The sequence below is a fragment of the Necator americanus genome, chromosome I (assembly GCF_031761385.1).
Source record: "Necator americanus strain Aroian chromosome I, whole genome shotgun sequence".
NCBI classification, from domain to species: Eukaryota; Metazoa; Nematoda; class Chromadorea; order Rhabditida; family Ancylostomatidae; genus Necator; species Necator americanus.
The window spans coordinates 12,517,824-12,541,819 of NC_087371.1; the positions used below are offsets into that span (position 1 = coordinate 12,517,824).

A 23,996-nucleotide genomic window follows, 5' to 3' on the forward strand; every position below is an offset into this window, starting at 1 on the left:
TCCTAATTTTGTCTGCTCCGAGCGAAAATCATGAATTCAAATTGTTCGGTTCAGTTATTGTTGAGCTTATCTGTTCATTAAAATCATGAGTAAGTTTGATTTCTCTTAGTAACTTAGTAATACACTATTTCATAATGTTGCTCTTGAAATACTGAGTTAATAAGGAGAAACATGTTGGGACTCGTATCCAAGCTTACACCCGGCTGCGGGAGTCTCCGTCCATTGGACCAATCATGAGCGCCGCGGAATTCAAACAGGAAGTAATGACTGCCTATTTCCTCCAGTCTTTCGGAGAAGTAAACGTAGAGAAATTCGCAAAGTAATAATTGAACGATATTTTAACGATTTCTATCATACAGAAGAAATTAAAGACATCAGAATAAGAAGCAAATATAAGGAACATAAGAAAATCGAAATCTCGAATGGAATCTCGAATAGAAAGCAATGTTGGGATATAGCGCTGAGACATGCCTTTTTTATTTGCTGTACTTTGAAAACATCGTATTTGTGAAGCTTCAGTTCTCACGACCACGTGTCCTTTATTAGGAGCGACTAACGCACATAGTGCGCGCTTCGTTTGGAGCAATGACGAAAGATCAACTAAAAGTGGACACAACGCTTGCAGTAAAATTACATGATCTACTCATGACAAAGTAGAAGAAAAAATGATAAGGTAGCAAATGAGATGTCAAGGTGTTAGTTATAGTTAAGTTTACATTCATTTTCACAGTGAATTCACATTACGGCACACTTTCACTCTGTGGAAGTTTTGATGGACAATAATGTTGTATCTTCGATACAATTGTAGGAATATGACAGAAGAGCATCTGAAAAGAAAACTACTGCCTCAAACAGAATTAAACCGTGTTTACATTCCAATTACATGGATCTGTATAGCGGAGGAGGGACGGATCCCTTAGATCTATAGATTACCACCATGGGTTTCGCTACAGTAATACGTGACCCACCTAGTCTGTTTTCTTCTTTCAAAATCATCACTTTCAACACCTTTCATGCCACCAGCTCCATTCTTTAAAATGCTTAATTTATACAATAATAAGACCATTCTGATGTCTCATGCCACACTCTCGATTGTATAAAACTTATCATGATAAATAACAAAGTCAAAGCTCATTAAACATTTCTGTTCCTCACTTACACAACGTATAAATTTCAATTCCGAAGATAACTTAATTCTCTTTCACTTGAATGAGTGAATTGATTTGGTGAACAGTCTTCGCTTGAGAACGTCGAAAGTAAGACTATTGAAAGTTGTTGAAATTTACGAGACAGTAAAATCCAAAAACCATTTGCTTTGCTTGAGACTGCTAAAGGTTTTCTTTTCAATTTTCGTGGTCTTCTTCCAATACTGAAGCAAGATGATTTAGGATGTGCTCAGTAGACAAGGTATTTTGTCGAGTATGCCAAAGGAGATGCTGAGTAAGATCCTCGAGTCTCACTTAAAAAGGAATCCACAAGTTTTCCACTACTTTGTACTGTGTTTCGTTGCACCCTTAGGATCTTATACAGTGTCCATGCTTCCTTTCGCACCTTTCCGATTGTCATGCGTTAGTCACCCATTGTTTTAAAAGCTGAGTTTCAGGTAATCATATAACATTTCATTATATACGAACATTCTGACAAGAACAATGTTCATTAACACTTGCCGTGATGACATGTTCGAGAACTTTAAGGCTACGTTCTACAGCCGTGTATGCAATGATGTACACGTTGTCTAAGATGCTTTTTAAGTGATTCCGAGAATATTTTGATGCAGAATGACCAAGTCTTTCAGATGAACAAGTCAGGTATCAACTGAGCGGGGAAAAGAATCGGCGGTTCTGGGAAAGAAAATAGGTACCGCATTGCACATTTGAGTGAGTATCACGTACAGTAACGACGGCAGCGTTACACGTTAGTGGTTTGAGGATGTAAAGTGTGAAATCAATCCAGGATGTAGAAAACACACACACACACATTTCTATAAGTTTATTCGGGAATACCGGAGTACAAATCGGCGCTTCTTCAGCTTTCTTCTTCAGATATCATCGGCGCGGTTGCCGCATCGATGATATCTGAAGAAGAGAGCTGAAGAAAAAAACTTGGATGGAATACATGTGCTAAACTTATGCTATGACAGAAGTTGTGGAGGAATTTTAACAATGGAGTTCAACAACATTAAAGCTGCTTTTTTGTGGTGGTGGGGGGGGATTCAAAGTTCTTGATTTTCAGCCAACAACCTGCCTACACAAGTCGCTCGTTGAGAGAGTATTCACACAAAGGAATAGCCTTAGACGATACATTCACCAGGTATAACCTCAGGGTAGCCGCTATCATCGTAGCATGATACAGGGACGGCGGGCTTCCTGCTGGTTTTTCATTCAATAGTTTTCTTCTTGCAATTAACTATCCTATTTGAGTTTCATTCTGTACAACACTACTATCATAGGTGACATAAAACTTCCTTTGGATTTGGAAATGTATGATTGCATAATTTGCACCAGAATTCAATCCAAAGGTATTCTATTCTGATGAAGTACGAGCATTTGCAATGGAATCAAGGCAGTATTTCTTGGCTCAAGAGCTTTGCGGCTGTTCCGCCGTTTCCATACTTTGCATACTTGGATGAGAATGGCAAAGGAAATAGTTTGAGGAAGTCCGCGAAAATATTTTGCAATGTTTCCTCAAACATGAATTTTCACAATTTTTAGGTTCACATTCAAACTAGACTTGAAAAGGATTCTTCTGACCTTTTTAAGATATCAAATGAAGCATAATTTGAAAGTTGCCTAACGGAGATCCTTGATTAATTGAGTAGTCAAGGACAGGACTCCTTCATCTCGTACCTCGTAACTACTGAGGCGTGTCTTGTTTTATTTGTGCAGCATGTTTTCTCTGCAGTTTTTCATCATTTTTCAGTCCGGATCAAGGATTGGGCTTGTTTCCACAGTCACAGACTAACATCTAAGCTACAATAATTGTGGAATCTTGGCATGGAAGACTTATAAACCGAGTGCCTACTTCGAAACGCTAACGATATGTCGAATTATCTACTTGTTCTTCTTTTAAAAGTTCCGGATGAACTGGATACTTCTTGTTTTGTCATTGTGCGTAGGCTTTCTATACTTTTCTGCCTTACTCGCAGCTATGAATTTTCCTTCACATGACAAGATGGATTTGGCTTGACTATTCCGTATCTGTGAAAGCAATAATGCACGCTGAAGAGTGATCAAAGATTGCGAATCTAACGAAGATCGAGTTCGGAAGATGGAAGATAAGAACTGAGAGCTCGTTGCTATAACGATAAACAGAACGCGTTGAAATGGAAATAGAACTCCGTTGATGTGATCCAAAGGTGAGCGGCAATCTTCATAAAGTTTTTTTAAACGCAGTGTAACTGAATGTTTTAGAAGAATCTTCATTGTTGCCCTCCGTTTCCTTACTAATCCGCATGTTCACATGCACTTGCTGCTAAAAGTGAGATCAGCTTACCAACATGTCGTGATAATATTCGGGAATGATGTAAGAGTGGAGAATATTGGAGCTGATGCACAAGCTCTGGAAGCGGAAGAACCCGGTATGCCCAGTGAAGGTAGCGGAGAAGAACATCTACTTCAATCTGCCGTCGAAGCACCACTATTAGAGGAGTCGTTAAGCGGAGACGACCAGAGTTATGGAGACCATCGTAATTAGTGAAACTTTTGTTTTTGATAGTAGTATTTTCATCACATACAGGCAATAGTTTTAGTTATACCATCATCAACGTAAAACCAGTTCCTTTGTGAAAATAGATTCAGATTAGTCGTTAGAAAGATTAACCGCAATGACTTCTCGGACAAAACCTGTAGAAGATTTTGTTATAGGTGGTAATGAGGCGCATTTTTCACGTTTTCCACGACTTGAAGTGTCACGACTATAGGAATGTACTAGCATCTAGCCGTCTTTGTGTTGAAAGACCTGGGACCTGTTGAGAGAAAGAGACATTTAAAATATACGGAACGATTCTATCAGTGTAAAGGATAAAAAAGGATAAAGTTTCTGGCGTTAACCAATCCGCTTGGGATGCGCCCCCACGTTCACTTCAATTCAGAATCGTTTGAGGTTTACGAGCGTGTAACTGGCCTCTAAAATGACTTGCGGTGGCTCGCCGATGTGTCAAGCCAGTGCTTTTATCCTCCCAGACAAGTCTGGTACCAATTTATCGACCTCAGAGGGATGAAAGGCTTGGTGAGCACTAGGGCGGATTCGAACCTCCGATCGATCGTGCAGGTAGCGGAACCTCTAACCGCTACACTATCCGTGCCCTATCTCAGCGTAGATAATTGTTTCCTTGTTGCATCTCTTAAGAGTTGCTATCATAACTTCCCTTCTTAAGAAGTGATCCGCCACGAACCTTAGAAACTATCGAGAATTCCCTTTGCTACGCGTTGGATACAAAGATTTGGAGTAGATAATCCTGGGTCGACTTGTTAAACATTGCGAAGAAATAGTGCGCAACGAGGGAGCTTACTCTCATCCTGGCCGATTTACGATTGACGAGGTATTCATCGTCGCAGGAGTGAATGAAGTCTAGCAGCGGTATTTGAGACCGACGAAATTGGCTTTTTTACACTTCGGAGCCGCTTTCGGCTGTTCTCATCGAAGCCGTCTTCCCAACGCGCTTTGCTTCGATGGAGTGCCAAGAAAGCTAGTTGGCCACTTGATGACAAATCAACGAACACCTGCAACTTCTGCAACTAGAACACCAGCCGAGCGTACAACACCGTTTGAGGTAGTAAACTGGAGGAAGACAAGGGCAGTAACAAGACCCTTCCTGTTTAACTTTGCCATCGATAACATTATGCGAAGAACAGTCGATCAGTGTCCTGCCTCAACGCGCCATCGTTGTAGCACCATTAAGGAAATTTCAACATGTTGTCAACCTTGTGTCGATGCTAGCTGCACTCTATGGACTACATCTACGCCCCGATAGGTGCAACCAAATGTGAGTCGCCCCGATAGATGCAATCAGTGTGAGTGTGTGAGATAATTGTTTCCTTGTTGACCTCGACGAGACCTCGAAATGGAATCAGGGTGGACGGACAGCTGATCGATCTCATCGATGAGTTTTGTTACCTGGATTGTGCGCTGAAGAACAACGACAGCTAAAAATATTAGGCAAATATGCGCTAAGACCACACACCTTTCTGCACACTTCAACGAAATGTCTGCGGTCGACAAGCTGCGAGTCTACCTATCCGCAGTTTGTGCCATCATGACGTACGCAACTCGAACGGGAATCAGGGCGGACGGACAACCGATCGAACTCATGGATGAGTTTTGTTGTCGAGTGTTGTTATCGGAGACTTGGACAGCACCATCGACGATGAAGGAGAAGCTTGATTGTATGGAGCGGAAGCTTCTTAGACAGCTGGTCGGCTACTTGTGGCCCAGGGTATGCCACAATGAAGATCTTCATGCGGAAATCGATATAGTGTACCGGCGGATGTCAGGTGGAAGGTATCAATGTCCTGCACCGCCATCGAAAGTAAATGGCTACAGTAAATCGTCCTCGATCCTTGTACAATCATCAGACCGCCCTTTTCAACGTGATCCGATTATTCTCCCGGGTTCAAGCTATAAGAAGCCACGAGGCCTCTTCCATCGGAAAGGGAAGTTCTGGACTGAGGTGGTGTAAGAAGCTTGAAGACAATCGGAGCGGATAGGCAGTTGAGACGAGACGAAAGGTTTCGCAGGACACGAAATATGAGCGAATGGATTGTTTCTGTGCAAGGTCTAGGAGAAGGTCGAAAAGGTGTGGCAGAACGTTGTTCAAGAACGACACAGCTCGGCAAAGATGCAGGCGTCCTGCGGTAATATCGGCTCGCAGATTAAATTGAAGTTGAAGTGAAGTAAGTCACGTCTGTACGGGGTATCTAACGTGAAACGTTCACGCGGCAAACGATCCGTCCTTCCTTTCCCTTTAAAATTTGTAGCAACGGAACGGTTTTTAATGTCATGCTCCGAGGAAATAAGTCAGAAGAAATTGCTTCCAGTTAGTAAAACCATGGTCAGGAATTTCTTTGCTTCGTCTATGTGACTTTTGATTTCCGATAACGTTGTCTTCAGAGACTGTAGCATCAAAATAAATGCGATAGCGAGCCGAAGCAATTTAGCCTTCATTTTGCAACATATGAAGCCGCCATTTGTTTCTTTTGTAACTAAACTAACCTAAGGATGCGCTATACTCAAGTACTCTGTAGCATTGTTTGAAGTGTTGTTCCTGAAAACAAAAAAAAAAGATGAATTACCAGCAATCTAATCAAATAAGAATATGTGAGAAATATCGTGAATAGGGATGTAGTGCGAGTTCCTGCTAAAAGTACTAGGTATTAGTTAGTGAACAGGACTTTTGGACATCTTGGTAGCAAACGTTAAAGTGGTTTTGAAAGTGCTTAAACGCAGAAAAGTGGAACTACAGTTTTAGTTTTAATAGGATACAATATAGGACCACGTGAAGTAACTTCCACTGACCTTTCTGTAAGGATCTCTTCCATATTCCTCAAAGCATTTCAACACAGAAAATCAAAATGGTTGATCAAAATTGTGCAACTCTTCAGTATATCTTAGATTTTCGAATCTCGACTTATGTCGCTGTCAAAATAAGTTTTTTCCCGTCTAGTTGGCCTGCGATGCTTCGGAGGAGGGGCGGAAACTTCAGAGTTTGTACACGTAGTCCATAAATTGCCAACTAAGAATATCGATTGCTTCAAAACAGTTGATTGATGCCTGATTGACGTCGGACAAATCGGCAGCGCAGCAGCACACGAAAGTAACCGCTTTCAAGTCTACCGTCTTCTAAATAGATCGAATAGCCGGAGTCGGCCGTAAACGATAACGTAGGTGACAAAAAGAGGCGAAGGTGTATTGTAGTGACTATGTATCGCCGGAAATAGCGATGATTAATGACGGCAAAACGACCATCATTTGAAGAGAATGTCTTGTAAACAGTGCTATTATACCACTAACACTACTAGGACTACTATAACTGCAATGATTTGATGTCCTCAGTTGAAGTTGATTTGAAATTGTTCCAACTTTCTTTTCCCACCTATAAGTGTTAAGAGTATTGAGGCAACAATGAATAATACTTCATTAGAGTAATATTTATTTATTTATTTGTTTATTTATTTACTAGAGTATTCTACTCTTAGTAATGTTCATTGCTGCCTAGATTCTATAGGCAAGTCACTTCTCGCATATTTTTTGTTGAATTCCTTTGAATCCGGCAAACAATACTCACTTGCATTCATTTATGCATCACACTTACTCGGGCGATGTGCTTGGATTAACTGTGCATCAAAGTCATCCGAATAGAAATTTAATCGAGTTCCAACTGAGCTGAAGCTGGTGTGAAAGGTTACTCGTGAACCTAAAAGATCTAATCGAAAGTGGTGAAGTGGCTGCCTGATTGTATTCTTCAGATGTTCTCATCTACACTTGTCGTGATTGGAAAATCATGCGATACTCTCTACTGCTTCTCTAGTATATGTATGGGAACGGCGTTGGAGGACCGACCGTCCTCATCCGGATCAAACTTTCTGTTCCACCTCCCTTTTATGCAGAATCGGTGGTCACTACTACTATTTGATACAAAAATGTATTTAGACAGAGAGAAATGGGTGCCTACGCACACTTTGACGAAACAAATTAAGGGCGTCACCCCACGAATCTGATGTGATGTGGATTTCCGATGGTCAAAGACCATACGGGGTCGTAGATTGCAGGAGCGGGTGGGATCCCGCTCATCTCTTCCTAGTCGCCGTAAAAAACGGTCCGGAAGATGCGGCTTTGGGGCTCTATTTTCTACAACGAGTTGTATTGGGGCGCGCCAGCCTTGTGCACGCACCACATCTTCCGGACCGTTTCTCACGTCAGTTAGAAAGAAATGGACGGAATCACCCTCCACATCACAATCTACGACCCCGTATAGGCACAACCCACCTGAAACCCGCACCACCCCAGATTCGTGGGGTGATGCCTTCAACTGGTAGAGAAAACGTGACGAAGACTCTTTATTGACAACTCCACAAAGTTCCTCGATAATGAGACTTCTAAGCTGGCGCAACACTTTCGCGACGTTGCTTTCTTGTCCTGCGATTCTTCTGCTGACGCATTTTTAGTTTTTCCTGAAAAACGAACCGTTCAGCGAGCGATCAGACCAAACTACAAAAGTTTTTTTTCTAGGACTATTACAGAAGAAAAGTAAAGGAAGCGAGTGGAGGACCAAAAGACGGATAGGATAAGGAGCACCTGTATAGCCATCGCCTGCTTCTCCCGTTGAATATAATGCCTCTTAACGAATTCTTTCCTAGTGGTATCTAGTTCGTCGAGTTTTTGTTTCACGTCTCCTAAAGATGAAGAGGAAGTCTATGTCCAGCTTATCAAAAACTCTTACCGAAAAGGGCGTCCTTGCTTGGGATTGGAGCGAGTTTGTTCAAGGGGAGAGTTGAACTGTCTTCTGGACCGTAGCTGAGGATTTCCTGGAATTAGTAAAATCGCACAACAAATCTACAACTCAATCATTGGAGTTGCATTAATTTTCGTGTTTTAGGTATCCTGAACAGGACATCCTTAGGCCCTTTTTTTGACAGTCGATTTTTCGAGTGACTCGAAATCTGATTAATTAGAAATTTAACTCAAACGAATGTGAAATTGGTCTTATATGCTATAAAACGTTTCTTTTCTCTACAATTTGAAGAAGCTAAACTAACGGAACCACCAGTTTTTGACGGTACTTTTTATTTATGAACGCTCCTCTGAGTTCACTTCCGACTCCTACATTCTTGGATTTCCTCTAAACTCTGTCATCTAGATGGAAAAACTTACCGAAATCTTTTTGTTTTTCACAGCATTCATACCCTTGATGGCCTCTTCCTCCAGCGTTTTCAGCTCTTTCTCCAAGTCGTCATCCGAAATGGAGTCATACTCGAAATCCATGTTGTGACCGAGCTCTTTGGATACCTATTTGTTGTTGTTTTTTTTTTGCTTTACTGATCAGAGGATCGTGGCGACATAAGGGCTGCTTAAGTAACTGACTTGCTTTTTCATGAGCGCCAACCGTTCTTCCCTGAGGGCTTTTTGTTTTTTGATGACCTAAAAGAAGAAGTACTTCAGTTTTCGCTCACATCTCATTTTACGTACAACATGCAGATGTTAAATTCGCAGTGGTCATAACAAACCGCATTGTTAGCTTGGTCCAGATCCTTTCGTATAGTGTCATTAATCACCTTATCAAACCATTGGATAAGTCGTGCTACTTTTTGCTGGGTTTCTTGGAAGACTTTCAGAGCCTAGGTAGGAAAGGGTTCATAATTGCCAGAAACTGGCAAAATTGCATCAGTAGGAATTGAAAACGGCTCCTTTTTGAGGACATGAATGAGCAGGTGAATGAACAAAAGGATGAACGGATGGACAAATGAATGAATGAATGAATGAATGAATGAATGAATGAATGAATGAATGAATGAATGAATGAATGAATGAATGAATGAATGAATGAATGAATGAATGAATAAATAAATAAAAAAAAAAAAAAAAAAATAAAAAAAAAAAAAAAAATAAAAATAAATAGTGGTTGAATGAATGGGTGAGTGCATGAACGAATGAATGAATGGTGAATAATCTCTTTTCCTTCTAATTTCTAAATTTTAAGCAATGAGTGATGAAACTAGTAGGTAAGTGTTTGAATGAATATCAGGACCTTTTTAACCACTGAATCATCCTGAACGTTTTTGAATGCTTTGGTTGCTGTGTCTTCCATTAAGAGTATTTCGTCCTCAGTGGCATACGGAAACTCGACCTGTAATCGAATACATACGACTACTTGAATCTGCTAAAAATAATCTCCCGATTATTTTCACGGAAACTAACCTTATTCAGGTACATTCGGCACGATTGTACGTTTTGTGCAGCGGCAATGAAGTTGTTGCGGGCCTCGGCGGCGGCAAAATATCGTGCGCGGCTGTTGCTACAGTTATTAAGACATTACTAAAACAATTATTAAGATATATACAGTTATTTATGGTAAGCCCGGTGCATTTGCGTTCGAAGCAGCCAGGTGGAGGGTGCAGGTGCGATCAAATGGGGACCCTCTATAGCACCACTCATCTCTGTGATCTGTGTCGGGTTCGCGAAGGTCCAAACTCGATGTTAAGCGCTCGTCATTTCAATCCGTCCTTAGCACTAGCCAGTAACCTGGCAATTATTTGTGAAACACAGAACTCAAGAGCTGAAAACTGATCAGTTAAGTTCTGTTCTAAGTTATTAGCCACGAATTTGGTCATCACTACTTAGGTCGGTCGTAGAATAGTTTGAGCATCGGTGGTTCAGTGGTAGAATGCTCACTTGCCACGCGGGTTCGATTCCCAATGCAACGTTTTGCGTTCCTGTTGTTGTTGTTGTTGTTGTGGAGAAGTTGTCTGTCTTCTCTTATCCAAAGGAATTGCTTGGAATTAAGTGCAATGATAATTTGTTGCCAATGAGATTAGTCGCAAAACCTTCGAGAATTAATTAGAAGATATCAATCTGTCTGTGTCCAGATAGCATTAGGTCCGACACTCAATTTAGCTGATGTAGAAAATGCGAAAATAGAAATTAGAACCTAGAAAGCGCGCTCTTTCAATTGATACCGTATTTAGTTCTTACTTTCATGAAGTGAAATGGTTCTATAGATGCTGCTTCAACTATACTCACATAGTTTGATATTTTATCCGAGGTGCCGTAAGCTTTTTTTGTGGATCATATGAAGAAGCCACTAACAAAGCTAATTTGAGCTTCTTAATATTTATCTGCGGAACTTTGGGGAAAATCAAACGCTTACGGCCACTCCACGTTGAAAGCAAGCCATCCTGTCCGATCTGGCCAGTTAGGAGTGCTAGATGATATATGCCTCTTCGGCAGCACGCAGAATTTAAATTCGCTCGAAATGCTGACCTCTCCTCGATCTTCTTAATATCCTGCCATCGATTGATTCCAAAAGTGATCTGTGTGAGCGCGTGGACCAACAACACTCTGCCATTCGCCCATTTGAACATCGCCAACGCGACGCGTTGCTGCCAATCCATCATCTCGTCCACCTAAGCATGATACTTTATGAAAATCATCCGCTTATTATGCGAATTTCTTGTACTACTTGTATTATCGAATACATCCGCTTTTTTTGTGACATTTTGCGTTATATATGCTAGTGTACACATGTAGGGGTCAGTGTATGTAGATGCGCGCACTTGTGTTGGAGTGAGCTGCCGCGACGCGTTCGTGGTTGCGCCGGCAGTTTCTCTGCTTTTCTCGCTCTGACCTTCAAACTGACAACATTGGACGTGGTAGTCGAGGAAGCATAAATAGATTAATCCAAAGAAAAGGAATCATCAAACTATAGATTTAAGAAATCAGCCAACCTCTCCTTCCAGAATATTCTCCTTTTCTGACGCGTAATCTGTTCCAAATATTCCAACTGTAACAAATCAAAAGTTCCTTTAGTTTTTCTGGTTGGGTTTCGCACGGGACGTACTGAGCATTTTATCCTGTTTGTCATAGAGTGCCAGTAGATTATCCGTCTGTTGTTTGTAGATGTCCATAACTTTCTGTGCAGTCTCATATTTCACTTTTGAGAGTTCAAGTTCCTGAAAAAAGATGCAGCAATGTTGTCATTTTTGGTCGAGTAAGTAAGTTTCACATACCTTTTCCACGGCATCTTGTTTATTGAGCGCATCTTCATATTCTGTCTTTTCTTTTTCGAAGCGTGCTTCCCATTCACCCTGGATTGGCCATTGATTACCTTTCACCATCACTTTATTGCTCAAACCTTAGGCTCATTGATATGTTGATATGTTAGCAAAATTAATGTAGAATTGTTCTACAATGTACCAAACCGAACTCATTGTGGAGAACATAGTAGAAAATCTCTTCAACGACCTCTAAGGCTAGGAAGTTTGACTAGGTCGTCTACGTCCTAGAGAGGTCAATTGACCGCCACATACCTGCTGCTTCAGATAATCCTTTACTGACGGTTGTTCGATATTCTTCAAATCCGACTTTTCACGTTCTCTGAATGCATAGAATAAAAGTCATTCTTCCGAATTTTCATGATTTTTAGGTGTTGCGATAATGTCATTAGAGATTCGAACTCAAATACGTGTTTAGTCGTTCAGGCAACGGAAGAAATTCGAAGTACACTTATACAAGCATTTACGGTCAATAGTTAATTCTACAGAAGTAGTTAAGGAATTACTAGTTATGTGAAACGCAACTCATCTTAGCTTCAAAAGTGCAATATCATTGTGACCAGTTCAACTAGCCAAATCCAAAACAGATATCGCAAGCTACTTCCTTTGCCGACTTGAACGAGTGATATTTTTGCGAAGCAGAATTACGAATTAGATCGATTTACGTTTGTTTTTTCAGCTCTTTAAGAACAGCTTCTAGTTGTTCGACGGTGTTCTTTAGATTGTCAGCATAAATCGTTTGTGATTCGTACTTCTTCAACACGTTTTTCCTTTCCAACTTATTGATCGCTTTTTCCAAGTTGATGTAATCCTAGAAGTATATTTGTCCTGCTGGATGCTACAAAGAGCGTAGAATCTGGGGTTACCTGGACGACACCTTCGGTGAGCTGGATCTTCTCTACATTCGCCTTATCGCGTTTCTTATCCGAGTCATCGCTGCGTCGACTTCGCCTATCCTCACCGTCACTCTTCAAGCTGACTTCGTCGTCGTTCGGAGAGGTAATCGGGCTAACTTTTGAAGATTTTTTCTCTATAGGTCATACTTCAAGTACTTGAAAATTTGTAACACAAGATGAGGTTAGGCTCCTCAGGACTAACTTTTCTCAGATTTTGATTTCTTCTCATCATCCGATTTGTCTGAACCTGCTGTCGAGGAAACTTTGTCGGCCCATTTTTCATTCTGAGATGAAGTCTAGGAGCTAAAGCTTAGCAGTGCCTCGAAAGATTTATAGTTTTGTAATATCAACAAGTACTAAGATAATGACATTTAGTTCCGTCAGTTAACAACACCAAACATTTTGGAATATTTTCTAATCTACCTTCTAAAAGTTGAATTAATCAAGTGAAAAACTTTTTTTTTTCGTGGAGTCATCCACTCCTATCTGTATAATGAAAACTGCTGATTAAGTAAGCAATCATGTAGTTATGTTTGTTATTTGGGCCAAGGGTCAAGTCACAGTGACCCTCTGAGTGTTTGAATAAAAATATACAGAATTGATCCAGATCACTGTGGTCAGTTTGGATTTAAGAAATACTCGCTCCTTAAATTACATCTATCGCACTTATTATTGCACTCACTACTGTACTTATTATATAGCCGAAACTAAAGTCGTATAGCAGAGTTTGCCCGAAATTAACGTATAGAAAGCATGCAGAACTTTCTTCTTTTCAGCATTTTACCTCCTTCTTGCTTCCTTTTGAAGCACCGGATCCCATTCCAAGCCGCGTGATTGACTTCGTAGCCCTACTTATAGTTGGAATTTTGCCTGAAATCCGTGCAAAGTACTAGTTTCTGTTATAAAGTTATCTCCGAATAAAGTACTAGTCGAAATAGAAACACAAACCGAATGAACAAGAATTGGAAATGTAGCTTTATGGCTGATTTTTGCCGTTTCGGAGACGAAACGACCGCTCACCATGGAGACAAGTCAGCCGAAAGATAGTCCATGGAGATGCCGAAGAGCAACGAATACTCTTTTGTTGCTATGTTTTTCAGCACCGCAAAGTATCGACCTTAAGTATGTGAAAATGAATCATTTTCAGCTCATCTTGTAGATCAGTTCTTCAAGATAATTTCCCAATTTTTCCAATAAGGTACAAAAATAGGTGAACGATCAGTTTTGAAACTGAGAATTTTTCGACATTCACACATCGATGACATTTCATCGTTAGACAGGAAGAAGCAAGATTTTTCCAGTTTTCCGCTTTTTTCAAACGAAGTACTGGTGTAGCTTCCGAAAAAGGAAACTGTCCCTCTGTTTGCAATCCATTCCACTGAATAACAATGAATAATAATGATGAACATCAGCAATTCTCTTGAAATGAAATATACGCAGGTGATTATCTGACAGCAGATCATTCGCCTTTAAATATGGACAAACGGTAACACGGTCATTCTGAAAAATAGGTGGAGAAGAGAAGGAAAAGAGAAAAGAAAGAAATATATTAAGAGATGGAACCTGTAAGGGAAGTAAACGACATAGCAAAGTTTGCAAAGACGACTTGGGAGTATTGCCAAGAAAGATGCCGAATGTTACAATTTGTTCAAAAAAAAATACATTTCAGATTGATAGCAGGGAAAGCATGATATTACCTATCGACTATGGTATTGTTACTAACGAAGCAGTAAGCAAATACGGTTCTCAAGGAGATCCTTTTCTATTCAGTAACCTTAAAGTCCTCAGCTTACAACTGAAGGTGGGTGCTCATCGTATTTGTTCGCAATGACACCTTTAAAAAATCTTTGAGTTTTAAAAGCCTAGTGAGAAATACACGGGTAATAAAAATTTAGAAAATTCGACATGGAAAAGGAAAGAACGGTTCACAAAGTACTCAATAATCTCCACAATAATGTCTCCATAGTCCAACATCGCGGGATAATAGCACTGCTATACATATAAGAGATGTTTATATGACGACTAGCTAATTTTTATTGATTTGCTTGAGCTGTGGGCGAGATTGCCATGAATATTTATTATCAGCTAACGTTTCGGCGTTTTCGCCTTCGTCAGAGCCAGGAAAAACCAAAGCCATTTTTGATTTATTCATTTTTTCATTTATTTACAGCAACACATTGGCTAGTGCTTATCTCATTAGCTAGACCTGGTAACGCAACAGTTTGTTTCGTTTTTTGTTTGTGATCGCAATGCACCCATTCATCCTGTTCATCTTTGGACTTTTGACGGTGATCCGAAATGCCTCTAGTGTTCTGCGTGCTATGATCTCGGACTCAAACGGTAGTATAGTAACCTCTACCTCACCTCGAAGTTTTGATGAGTTAATCTGCGGTCTGCTTCGAGCGGCGTGAAGAATAGATAGAAATCTACGTATTCAACATGCCAAGATTCAAGGACAGTCGAACATGGGCAATTCTAAGAGATTGGCTAATTTTTCTAGGCTTTCTTGAGGGAGTCTGGAAGAGTTGATAGAAATGTTGGAAATTTCCCAAAGGATGTCATTTCTGCAGGTAGCCCCAGCCTCCTTTCCTGCTAATAGACCACTGTTTAGAATCATGATATAAATTAACGGGCTTATTCTGTCACGTGTGTGTGTTTGTGTGCGTGTGTGTCAGCCACGGAATTCAAAAAGGGGTGAGACGGGTCCGACAGGCGCCAGATACCTATGGAAGGGGTTCGATGCGTCCACTGGCGCCAGATACCTATAGAGGGTGCGACGGGTCCGACGGCGTCATATTGTGGCTGGCGCCAGATACCCACAGAAGTGGGTGCGACGGGTCCACCGGCGCCAGATACCTATAAAAGGGGGTGTGATGGGTCCACCAGCATCAGATTGGTGTGTCGGCGCCAGATACCTATAGAAGGGGTGCGATGGATCCACCGGCGCCAGATACCTATAGAAGCGGGTGCGACGGATCCAACGGCGTCAGATTGGTGAGTCGGCGCCAGATACCTATAGAAGGGGTGCGATGGATCCACTGGCGCCAGATACCTATAGAGGGGGTGCGACGGGTCCACCGGCGTCAGATTGGTGCGCTGGCGCCAGATACCTATGGAGTGGGGTGCGATGGATCCACCGGCGCCAGATACCTATAGAAGCGGGTGCGACGGATCCAACGGCGTCAGATTGGTGTGTCGGCGCCAGATACCTATAGAAGGGATGCGATGGATCCACCGGCGCCAGATACCTATGAAAGGGGGTGCGACGGATCCAACGGCGTCAGATTGGTGCACCGGCGCCAGATACCTATAGGAGGGGGTGCGACGGGTCTACCGGCGCCAGATACCTATGGAAGGGGTTGCGATGGGTCTACCGGCGCCAGATACCTATAGATGGAGGTACGACGGGTCCACCGGCGCCAGATACCTATGGAAGGGGTTGCGATGGGTCTACCGGCGCCAGATACCTATAGATGGAGGTGCGACGGGTCTACTGGCGCCAGATACCTATAAAAGGGGGTGCGACGGATCCACCGGCGCCAGACTGGTGCGCCGGCGCCAGATGCGTATAGTGAGAAATCCGCGGAAAATAAAAATTCAGGAAAGTCGACCCGGAGAAAGAAAGAACTGTTCACAAAGTACTCAATAATCTCCGCAATAATGTCTCCATAGTCCAACATCGCGGGATAACAGCATTGCTGTACATATAAGAGATGTTTATATGACGACTAGCTAATTTTTATTGATTTGTTTGAGCTGCGGGCGAGATTGCCATGAATACTAATTATCAGCTAACGTTTCGTCGTTTTCGCCTTCGTCAGAGCCAGGAAAAACCAGAGCCATTTTTGACTTATTCATTTTTTTTATTTATTTACACCAACACATTGGCTAGTGCTTATCTCATTAGCTAGACCTGGTAACGCAACAGTTTGTTTCGTTTTTTGTTTGTGATCGCAATGCACCCATTCATCCTGTTCATCTTTGGACTTTTGACGGTGATCCGAAATGCCTCTAGTGTTCTGCGTGCTATGATCTCGGACTCAAACGGTAGTATAGTAACCTCTACCTCACCTCGAAGTTTTGATGAGTTAATCTGCGGTGTGCTTCGAGCGGCGTGAAGAATAGGTAGAAATTTACGTATTCAACATGCCAAGATTCAAGGACAGTCGAACATGGGCAATTCTAAGAGATTGGCTAATTTTTCTAGCCTTTCTTGAGGGAGTCTGGAAGAGTTGATAGAAATGTTGGAAATTTCCTAAAGGATGTCATTTCTGCAGACAACCCCAGCCTCCCTTCCTACTGATAGACCACTGTTTAGAATCATGATCATGTATATAATAACGAGCTTATTCTGTCACGTGTGTCTGTGTGTCTGTGTGTGTGTGTGTCAGTCACGAAATTCAAAAAGGGGGGTGCGACGGGTCCACAGGCGCCAGATACCTATGGAAGGGGGTGCGATGGGTCCACTGGCGCCAGATACCTATAGAGGGGGTGCGACGGGTCCACCGGCGTCATATTGGTGCGCTGGCGCCAGATACCTATGGAGTGGGGTGCGATGGATCCACCGGCGCCAGATACCTATAGAAGCGGGTGCGACGGATCCAACGGCGTCAGATTGGTGTGTCGGCGCCAGATACCTATAGAAGGGGTGCGATGGATCCACCGGCGCCAGATACCTATAGAAGCGGGTGCGACGGATCCAACGGCGTCAGATTGGTGAGTCGGCGCCAGATACCTATAGAAGGGGTGCGATGGATCCACTGGCGCCAGATACCTATAGAGGGGGTGCGACGGGTCCACCGGCGTCAGATTGGTGCGCTGGCGCCAGATACCTATGGAGTGGGGTGCGATGGATCCACCGGCGCCAGATACCTATAGAAGCGGGTGCGACGGATCCAACGGCGTCAGATTGGTGTGTCGGCGCCAGATACCTATAGAAGGGGTGCGATGGATCCACCGGCGCCAGATACCTATGAAAGGGGGTGCGACGGATCCAACGGCGTCAGATTGGTGCACCGGCGCCAGATACCTATAGGAGGGGGTGCGACGGGTCTACCGGCGCCAGATACCTATGGAAGGGGTTGCGATGGGTCTACCGGCGCCAGATACCTATAGATGGAGGTGCGACGGGTGTACTGGCGCCAGATACCTATAAAAGGGGGTGCGACGGATCCACCGGCGCCAGACTGGTGCGCCGGCGCCAGATGCGTATAGTGAGAAATCCGCGGAAAATAAAAATTCAGGAAAGTCGACCCGGAGAAAGAAAGAACTGTTCACAAAGTACTCAATAATCTCCGCAATAATGTCTCCATAGTCCAACATCGCGGGATAACAGCATTGCTGTACATATAAGAGATGTTTATATGACGACTAGCTAATTTTTATTGATTTGTTTGAGCTGCGGGCGAGATTGCCATGAATACTAATTATCAGCTAACGTTTCGTCGTTTTCGCCTTCGTCAGAGCCAGGAAAAACCAGAGCCATTTTTGACTTATTCATTTTTTTTATTTATTTACACCAACACATTGGCTAGTGCTTATCTCATTAGCTAGACCTGGTAACGCAACAGTTTGTTTCGTTTTTTGTTTGTGATCGCAATGCACCCATTCATCCTGTTCATCTTTGGACTTTTGACGGTGATCCGAAATGCCTCTAGTGTTCTGCGTGCTATGATCTCGGACTCAAACGGTAGTATAGTAACCTCTACCTCACCTCGAAGTTTTGATGAGTTAATCTGCGGTGTGCTTCGAGCGGCGTGAAGAATAGGTAGAAATTTACGTATTCAACATGCCAAGATTCAAGGACAGTCGAACATGGGCAATTCTAAGAGATTGGCTAATTTTTCTAGCCTTTCTTGAGGGAGTCTGGAAGAGTTGATAGAAATGTTGGAAATTTCCTAAAGGATGTCATTTCTGCAGACAACCCCAGCCTCCCTTCCTACTGATAGACCACTGTTTAGAATCATGATCATGTATATAATAACGAGCTTATTCTGTCACGTGTGTCTGTGTGTCTGTGTGTGTGTGTGTCAGTCACGAAATTCAAAAAGGGGGTGCGACGGGTCCACAGGCGCCAGATACCTATGGAAGGGGGTGCGATGGGTCCACTGGCGCCAGATACCTATAGAGGGGGTGCGACGGGTCCACCGGCGTCATATTGGTGCGCTGGCGCCAGATACCTATGGAGTGGGGTGCGATGGATCCACCGGCGCCAGATACCTATAGAAGCGGGTGCGACGGATCCAACGGCGTCAGATTGGTGTGTCGGCGCCAGATACCTATAGAAGGGGTGCGATGGATCCACCGGCGCCAGATACCTATAGAAGCGGGTGCGACGGATCCAACGGCGTCAGATTGGTGAGTCGGCGCCAGATACCTATAGAAGGGGTGCGATGGATCCACTGGCGCCAGATACCTATAGAGGGGGTGCGACGGGTCCACCGGCGTCAGATTGGTGCGCTGGCGCCAGATACCTATGGAGTGGGGTGCGATGGATCCACCGGCGCCAGATACCTATAGAAGCGGGTGCGACGGATCCAACGGCGTCAGATTGGTGTGTCGGCGCCAGATACCTATAGAAGGGATGCGATGGATCCACCGGCGCCAGATACCTATGAAAGGGGGTGCGACGGATCCAACGGCGTCAGATTGGTGTGTCGGCGCCAGATACCTATAGAAGGGGTGCGACGGGTCTACCGGCGCCAGATACCTATGGAAGGGGTTGCGATGGGTCTACCGGCGCCAGATACCTATAGATGGAGGTACGACGGGTCCACCGGCGCCAGATACCTATGGAAGGGGTTGCGATGGGTCTACCGGCGCCAGATACCTATAGATGGAGGTGCGACGGGTCTACTGGCGCCAGATACCTATAAAAGGGGGTGCGACGGATCCACCGGCGCCAGACTGGTGCGCCGGCGCCAGATGCGTATAGTGAGAAATCCGCGGAAAATAAAAATTCAGGAAAGTCGACCCGGAGAAAGAAAGAACTGTTCACAAAGTACTCAATAATCTCCACAACAATGTCTCCATATTTCAATATCGCGGGATAACAGATTTGCTATGCATATGAGAAATGTTTATATGACGACTGGCTAATTTTATTGATTTGCTTGAGCTGTGGGCGAGATTGCCATGAATATTTATTATCAGCTAACGTTTCGGCGTTTTCGCCTTCGTCAGAGCCAGGAAAAACCAAAGCCATTTTGATTTATTCATTTTTTTTCATTTATTTACAGCAACACATTGGCTAGTGCTTATCTCATTAGCTAGACCTGGTAACACAACAGTTTGTTTCGTTTTTTGTTTGTGATCGCAATGCACTCATTCATCCAGTTCATCTTTGGACTTTTGACGGTGATCCGAAATGCCTCTAGTGTTCTGCGTGCTATGATCTCGGACTCAAACGATAGTAGAGTAACCTCTACCTCACCTCGAAGTTTTGATGAGTTAATCTGCGGTCTGCTTCGAGCGGCGTGAAGAATAGGTAGAAATCTACGTATTCAACATGCCAAGATTCAAGGACAGTCGAACATGGGCAATTCTAAGAGATTGGCTAATTTTTCTAGCCTTTCTTGAGGGAGTCTGGAAGAGTTGATAGAAATGTTGGAAATTTCCTAAAGGATGTCATTTCTGCAGATAGCCCCAGTCTCCCTTCCTACTAATAGACCACTGTTTAGAATCATGATCATGTATATAATAACGGGCTTATTCTGTCACGTGTGTCTGTGTGTATATGTGTGTGTGTCACTCACGAAATTCAAAAAGGGGGGGTGCGACGGGTCCACCGGCGCCAGATACCTATAGAGGGGGTGCGACGGGTCCACCGGCGCCAGATACCTATAGAAGCAGGTGCGACGGGTCCACCGGCGTCAGATTGGTGCGCCGGCGCCAGATACCTATGGAAGGGGGTGCGACGGGTCCACCGGCGTCAGATGGACCCGGTCATTGGTGCGCAATAACTCAGTGTGCATGACGTAAAAGATAAATGGTTGCAGTCGTTTTACAGCCGTGTCCACTGGACGCTTTGCTCTTCACCTTTATGATTCCTCCGCGTACCTATTTCCTTCTTCGTTCGCCTCAACTTGCTAGCCTGCCGTTCTCAGAAATGCATGCAAACGGCTGCTTAAATAGTAGCAATATGTTTGCGTGATCTGACGTGGAACGTTATCTTTGTCAGTAAGATGATGTCTTTCACGTCATTTTATGTTAAAGCATCATTCTGTGATAACTATTGGGGGAAATGTGGAAGTATACCGATACTTCGAGTAATGCTTCCAAATAGTATGTAAATTATTCTGGCATCGAAGGAGTGTTTGTAGCTGATGGTCGAATATTCTTCAAATGTAGAATTGACGCGTTTAGAAGGAAAACTCCGTAATCTTTAGCCTTAATTTATAATATAGAGAAGAGAGGGAAAGCGTTGTTAAAAAAACACAAATCTAATTTTACAGAAAACACCACTACTATTAACTTTCATTGATCAGTGAAGGGGAGCGAAGCTGAAACCACCGAAAGTCTGAAGTCCGGCTTTAGCCGGACATTCAGACTGGTATATAATAACGGGCTTATTCTGTCACGTGTGTGTGTTTGTTTGTGTGTCAGTCACGAAATTCAAAAAAAAGGGGGTGCGACGGGTCCACCGGCGTCAGATTGGTGTGCCGGCGCCAGATACCTATAGAAGGGGGTGCGACGGGTCCACCGGCGCCAGATTGCTGTGTCGGCGCCAAATACCTATAAGAAGGGGTGTGACGGGTCCACCGGCGCCAGATACCGATAGAAGGGGGTGCGACGGGTCCACCGGCGCCAGATACCTACAGAAGTGGGTGCGTCGGGTCCCCCTGCGCCAGATACCTATAAAAGGGGGTGTGACGGGTCCACCGGCGCCAGACTGGTGCGCCGGCGCCAGATGTGTATAGTGAGAAATCCGCGGAAAATAAAAATTCAGGAAAGTCGACCCGGAAAAAGAAAGAACTGTTCACAAAGTACTCAATAATCTCCACAACAATGTCTCCATATTTCAATATCGCGGGATAACAGATTTGCTATGCATATGAGAAATGTTTATATGACGACTGGCTAATTTTATTGATTTGCTTGAGCTGTGGGCGAGATTGCCATGAATATTTATTATCAGCTAACTCTTCGGCGTTTTCGCCTTCGTCTGAGCCAGGAAAAATCAAAGCCATTTTTGATTTATTCATTTTTTTATTTATTTACAGCAACACATTGGCTAGTGCTTATCTCATTAGCTAGACCTGGTAACGCAACAGTTTGTTTCGTTTTTTGTTTGTGATCGCAATGCACTCATTCATCCTGTTCATCTTTGGACTTTTGACGGTGATCCGAAATGCCTCTAGTGTTCTGCGTGCTATGATCTCGGATTCAAACGATAGTATAGTAACCTCTACCTCACCTCGGAGTTTTGATGAGTTAATCTGCGGTGTGCTTCGAGCGGCGTGAAGAATAGGTAGAAATCTACGTATTCAACATGCCAAGATTCAAGGACAGTCGAACATGGGCAATTCTAAGAGATTGGCTAATTTTTCTAGCCTTTCTTGAGGGAGTCTGGAAGAGTTGATAGAAATGTTGGAAATTTCCTAAAGGATGTCATTTCTGCAGATAGCCCCAGCCTCCTTTCCTACTAATAGACCACTGTTTAGAATCATGATATATAATAACGGGCTTATTCTGTCACGTGTGTGTGTGTGTTTGTAAGTGTCAGTCACGAAATTCAAGAAAAGGGGGTGCAACAGGTCCACCGGCACCAGATACCGATAGAAGGGTGCGCGACGGGTCCAACGGCGTCAGATTGGTGTGCCGGCGCCAGATACCTATAGAAGGGGTGCGTCGGGTCCACCTGCGCCAGATACCTATAGAAGGGGGTGCGACGGGTCCACCGGCGCCAGATACCTATAGAAGGGGGTGCGACGGGTCCACCGGCGCCAAGTATCTACAGAATAGGTTGCGACGGGTCCCGCGTCGTCGAATTCCTGTGTCGTGGTGTAGAAATATCGCACAGTAACTTCATGTCTTGCATGTCGCAGAAGGTAAATGGGACATTTCATAGTCGTATCCACTTTCCACGTTGCTTTTCACCTCTGCGGCTCCTCCGTTCTTCAGAAAACGGAAACGCCAACTGCTGCTTATATAGTATCCAACTGTTTACATGATCTGATGTGGAACGCTATCTTTATCAGTACGATGATGTCATTCACTTCATTTTATGTGAAATATCATTCTGTGATAACTGTTGGGGGAAACAAGAGTTGATCCTATACTTTAAGTAATGATTCCAAGTCGCTTCTATATTACATTGGTATCGAAAGAGTGCTTAAAGGTGAAGTTTGAATGTTCTCCAAATGTAGAACTGACGCGTTTACAAATTAAACCATGGACATTTAGCCTAATTTTCCTTTTAAAAAAAGAAGAAAACGTTGTTTGTAAATTGCAATTCTAAGTTTACAGAAATTGTTACTATTATTGATCTATTTCCATTAACCAGTGATGGCGAGTGAAGTTCGGCTTCAACCATGACATTCAGACTGGTTATTGAATTAAAGGATGTAAAACAACGAGTTTTGAAGTGATCTCGTGAGTAGCTGCTTAAGTTAGCAAAAGAACATTCTGCGTATTTTCACCTATTCGTCAACTAATTCATTTCTTCATGCTAGTGTTCTGTTCTTAATCTTGTTCATACGGTCTAAGAGAACCCTGTGGAAGTAATGAATCGATAAGTCATTAACTGCAGGGGTCGTGTTGATTCACGTGTATGAGAAACTCGTACAACGTTGGCGAACTTTGATCCCTGATACACTGTTCACTTCGACTGCAACCCAGCATGGAAACTGTGGATAAGATGGATAACTGTCTTGACCGACACATTGTCGGTGTTTGTTTTCGTCGAGTTGACCGCGATTCTCAACTCACATACGTTATGCGTATGCAACAGATTCTTTCTGTTCAGGTATTCGTATCTGCACCGCGCATAACAAGACACAAGGGTTTCCAACCACTTAAGACCGCTGCTCGCTTGCAGTTCGCCGTTTTGACGGGGCTACACGGCGTTTCTGAATCAACATACTTTGTGTTTTCCTTGCAGATGAACAAAATCAGATGATTGCTGAAACAAGTGATCATATCAGTCTAATTATTTGAAACCATTGCTAGAATGAGCATGCGACTGACTTCGATGTATCAGACGAGGTCAGCTCTCATTCGACTAATATCAACGGTAGTTTATAACCTTTGAAAACTGTGCAAACGCTTTTTTTTAGAAGTTTCGAAGCTCATTGAGAGAGATTCCAGTAGATGTTGTGAAGTGTATGAATTTATG

General features: G+C 43.3%; 4 protein-coding genes across 5 annotated transcripts; 3 read left to right on the forward strand and 1 right to left on the reverse strand.

Moving 5' to 3' along the window:
• Positions 1–3,459: 3,459 nt before the first annotated feature.
• RB195_005286 (uncharacterized protein) lies at positions 3,460–3,693 on the forward strand (the record flags this gene model as incomplete). The annotated part of the gene is made up of 1 exon (XM_013445341.2): positions 3,460–3,693. One exon carries the CDS (start codon positions 3,460–3,462, stop codon positions 3,691–3,693), a length of 234 nt encoding a protein of 77 aa, XP_013300795.2.
• Positions 3,694–5,203: 1,510 nt separating this feature from the next.
• Positions 5,204–5,677, forward strand: RB195_005287 (uncharacterized protein; the record flags this gene model as incomplete). The annotated part of the gene is made up of 1 exon (XM_064177697.1): positions 5,204–5,677. The coding sequence occupies one exon, from the start codon at positions 5,204–5,206 to the stop codon at positions 5,675–5,677; it is 474 nt and encodes a 157-aa protein (XP_064034814.1).
• Positions 5,678–8,093: 2,416 nt separating this feature from the next.
• RB195_005288 (uncharacterized protein) lies at positions 8,094–13,684 on the reverse strand (the record flags this gene model as incomplete). Of its 2 annotated transcripts, none has more annotated exons than XM_064177698.1 (17): positions 8,094–8,168; positions 8,293–8,390; positions 8,438–8,522; positions 8,869–9,003; positions 9,079–9,135; positions 9,222–9,332; positions 9,743–9,841; positions 9,913–10,009; positions 10,975–11,117; positions 11,439–11,494; positions 11,552–11,663; positions 11,721–11,845; positions 11,990–12,087; positions 12,431–12,576; positions 12,632–12,795; positions 12,864–12,945; positions 13,610–13,684. In XM_064177698.1, 17 exons carry the CDS (start codon positions 13,682–13,684, stop codon positions 8,094–8,096), a joined length of 1,758 nt encoding a protein of 585 aa, XP_064034815.1. The 2 variants fall into 2 exon arrangements, with proteins under 2 accessions (XP_064034815.1, XP_013300794.2); XM_013445340.2 differs by lacking the exon at positions 13,610–13,684 and adding an exon at positions 13,446–13,481 and having other exon boundaries at positions 11,721–11,798; positions 12,021–12,087.
• Positions 13,685–14,348: 664 nt separating this feature from the next.
• Positions 14,349–20,140, forward strand: RB195_005289 (uncharacterized protein; the record flags this gene model as incomplete). Its single annotated transcript, XM_064177699.1, has 2 exons — positions 14,349–14,462; positions 19,997–20,140. 2 exons carry the CDS (start codon positions 14,349–14,351, stop codon positions 20,138–20,140), a joined length of 258 nt encoding a protein of 85 aa, XP_064034816.1.
• Positions 20,141–23,996: the final 3,856 nt, after the last annotated feature.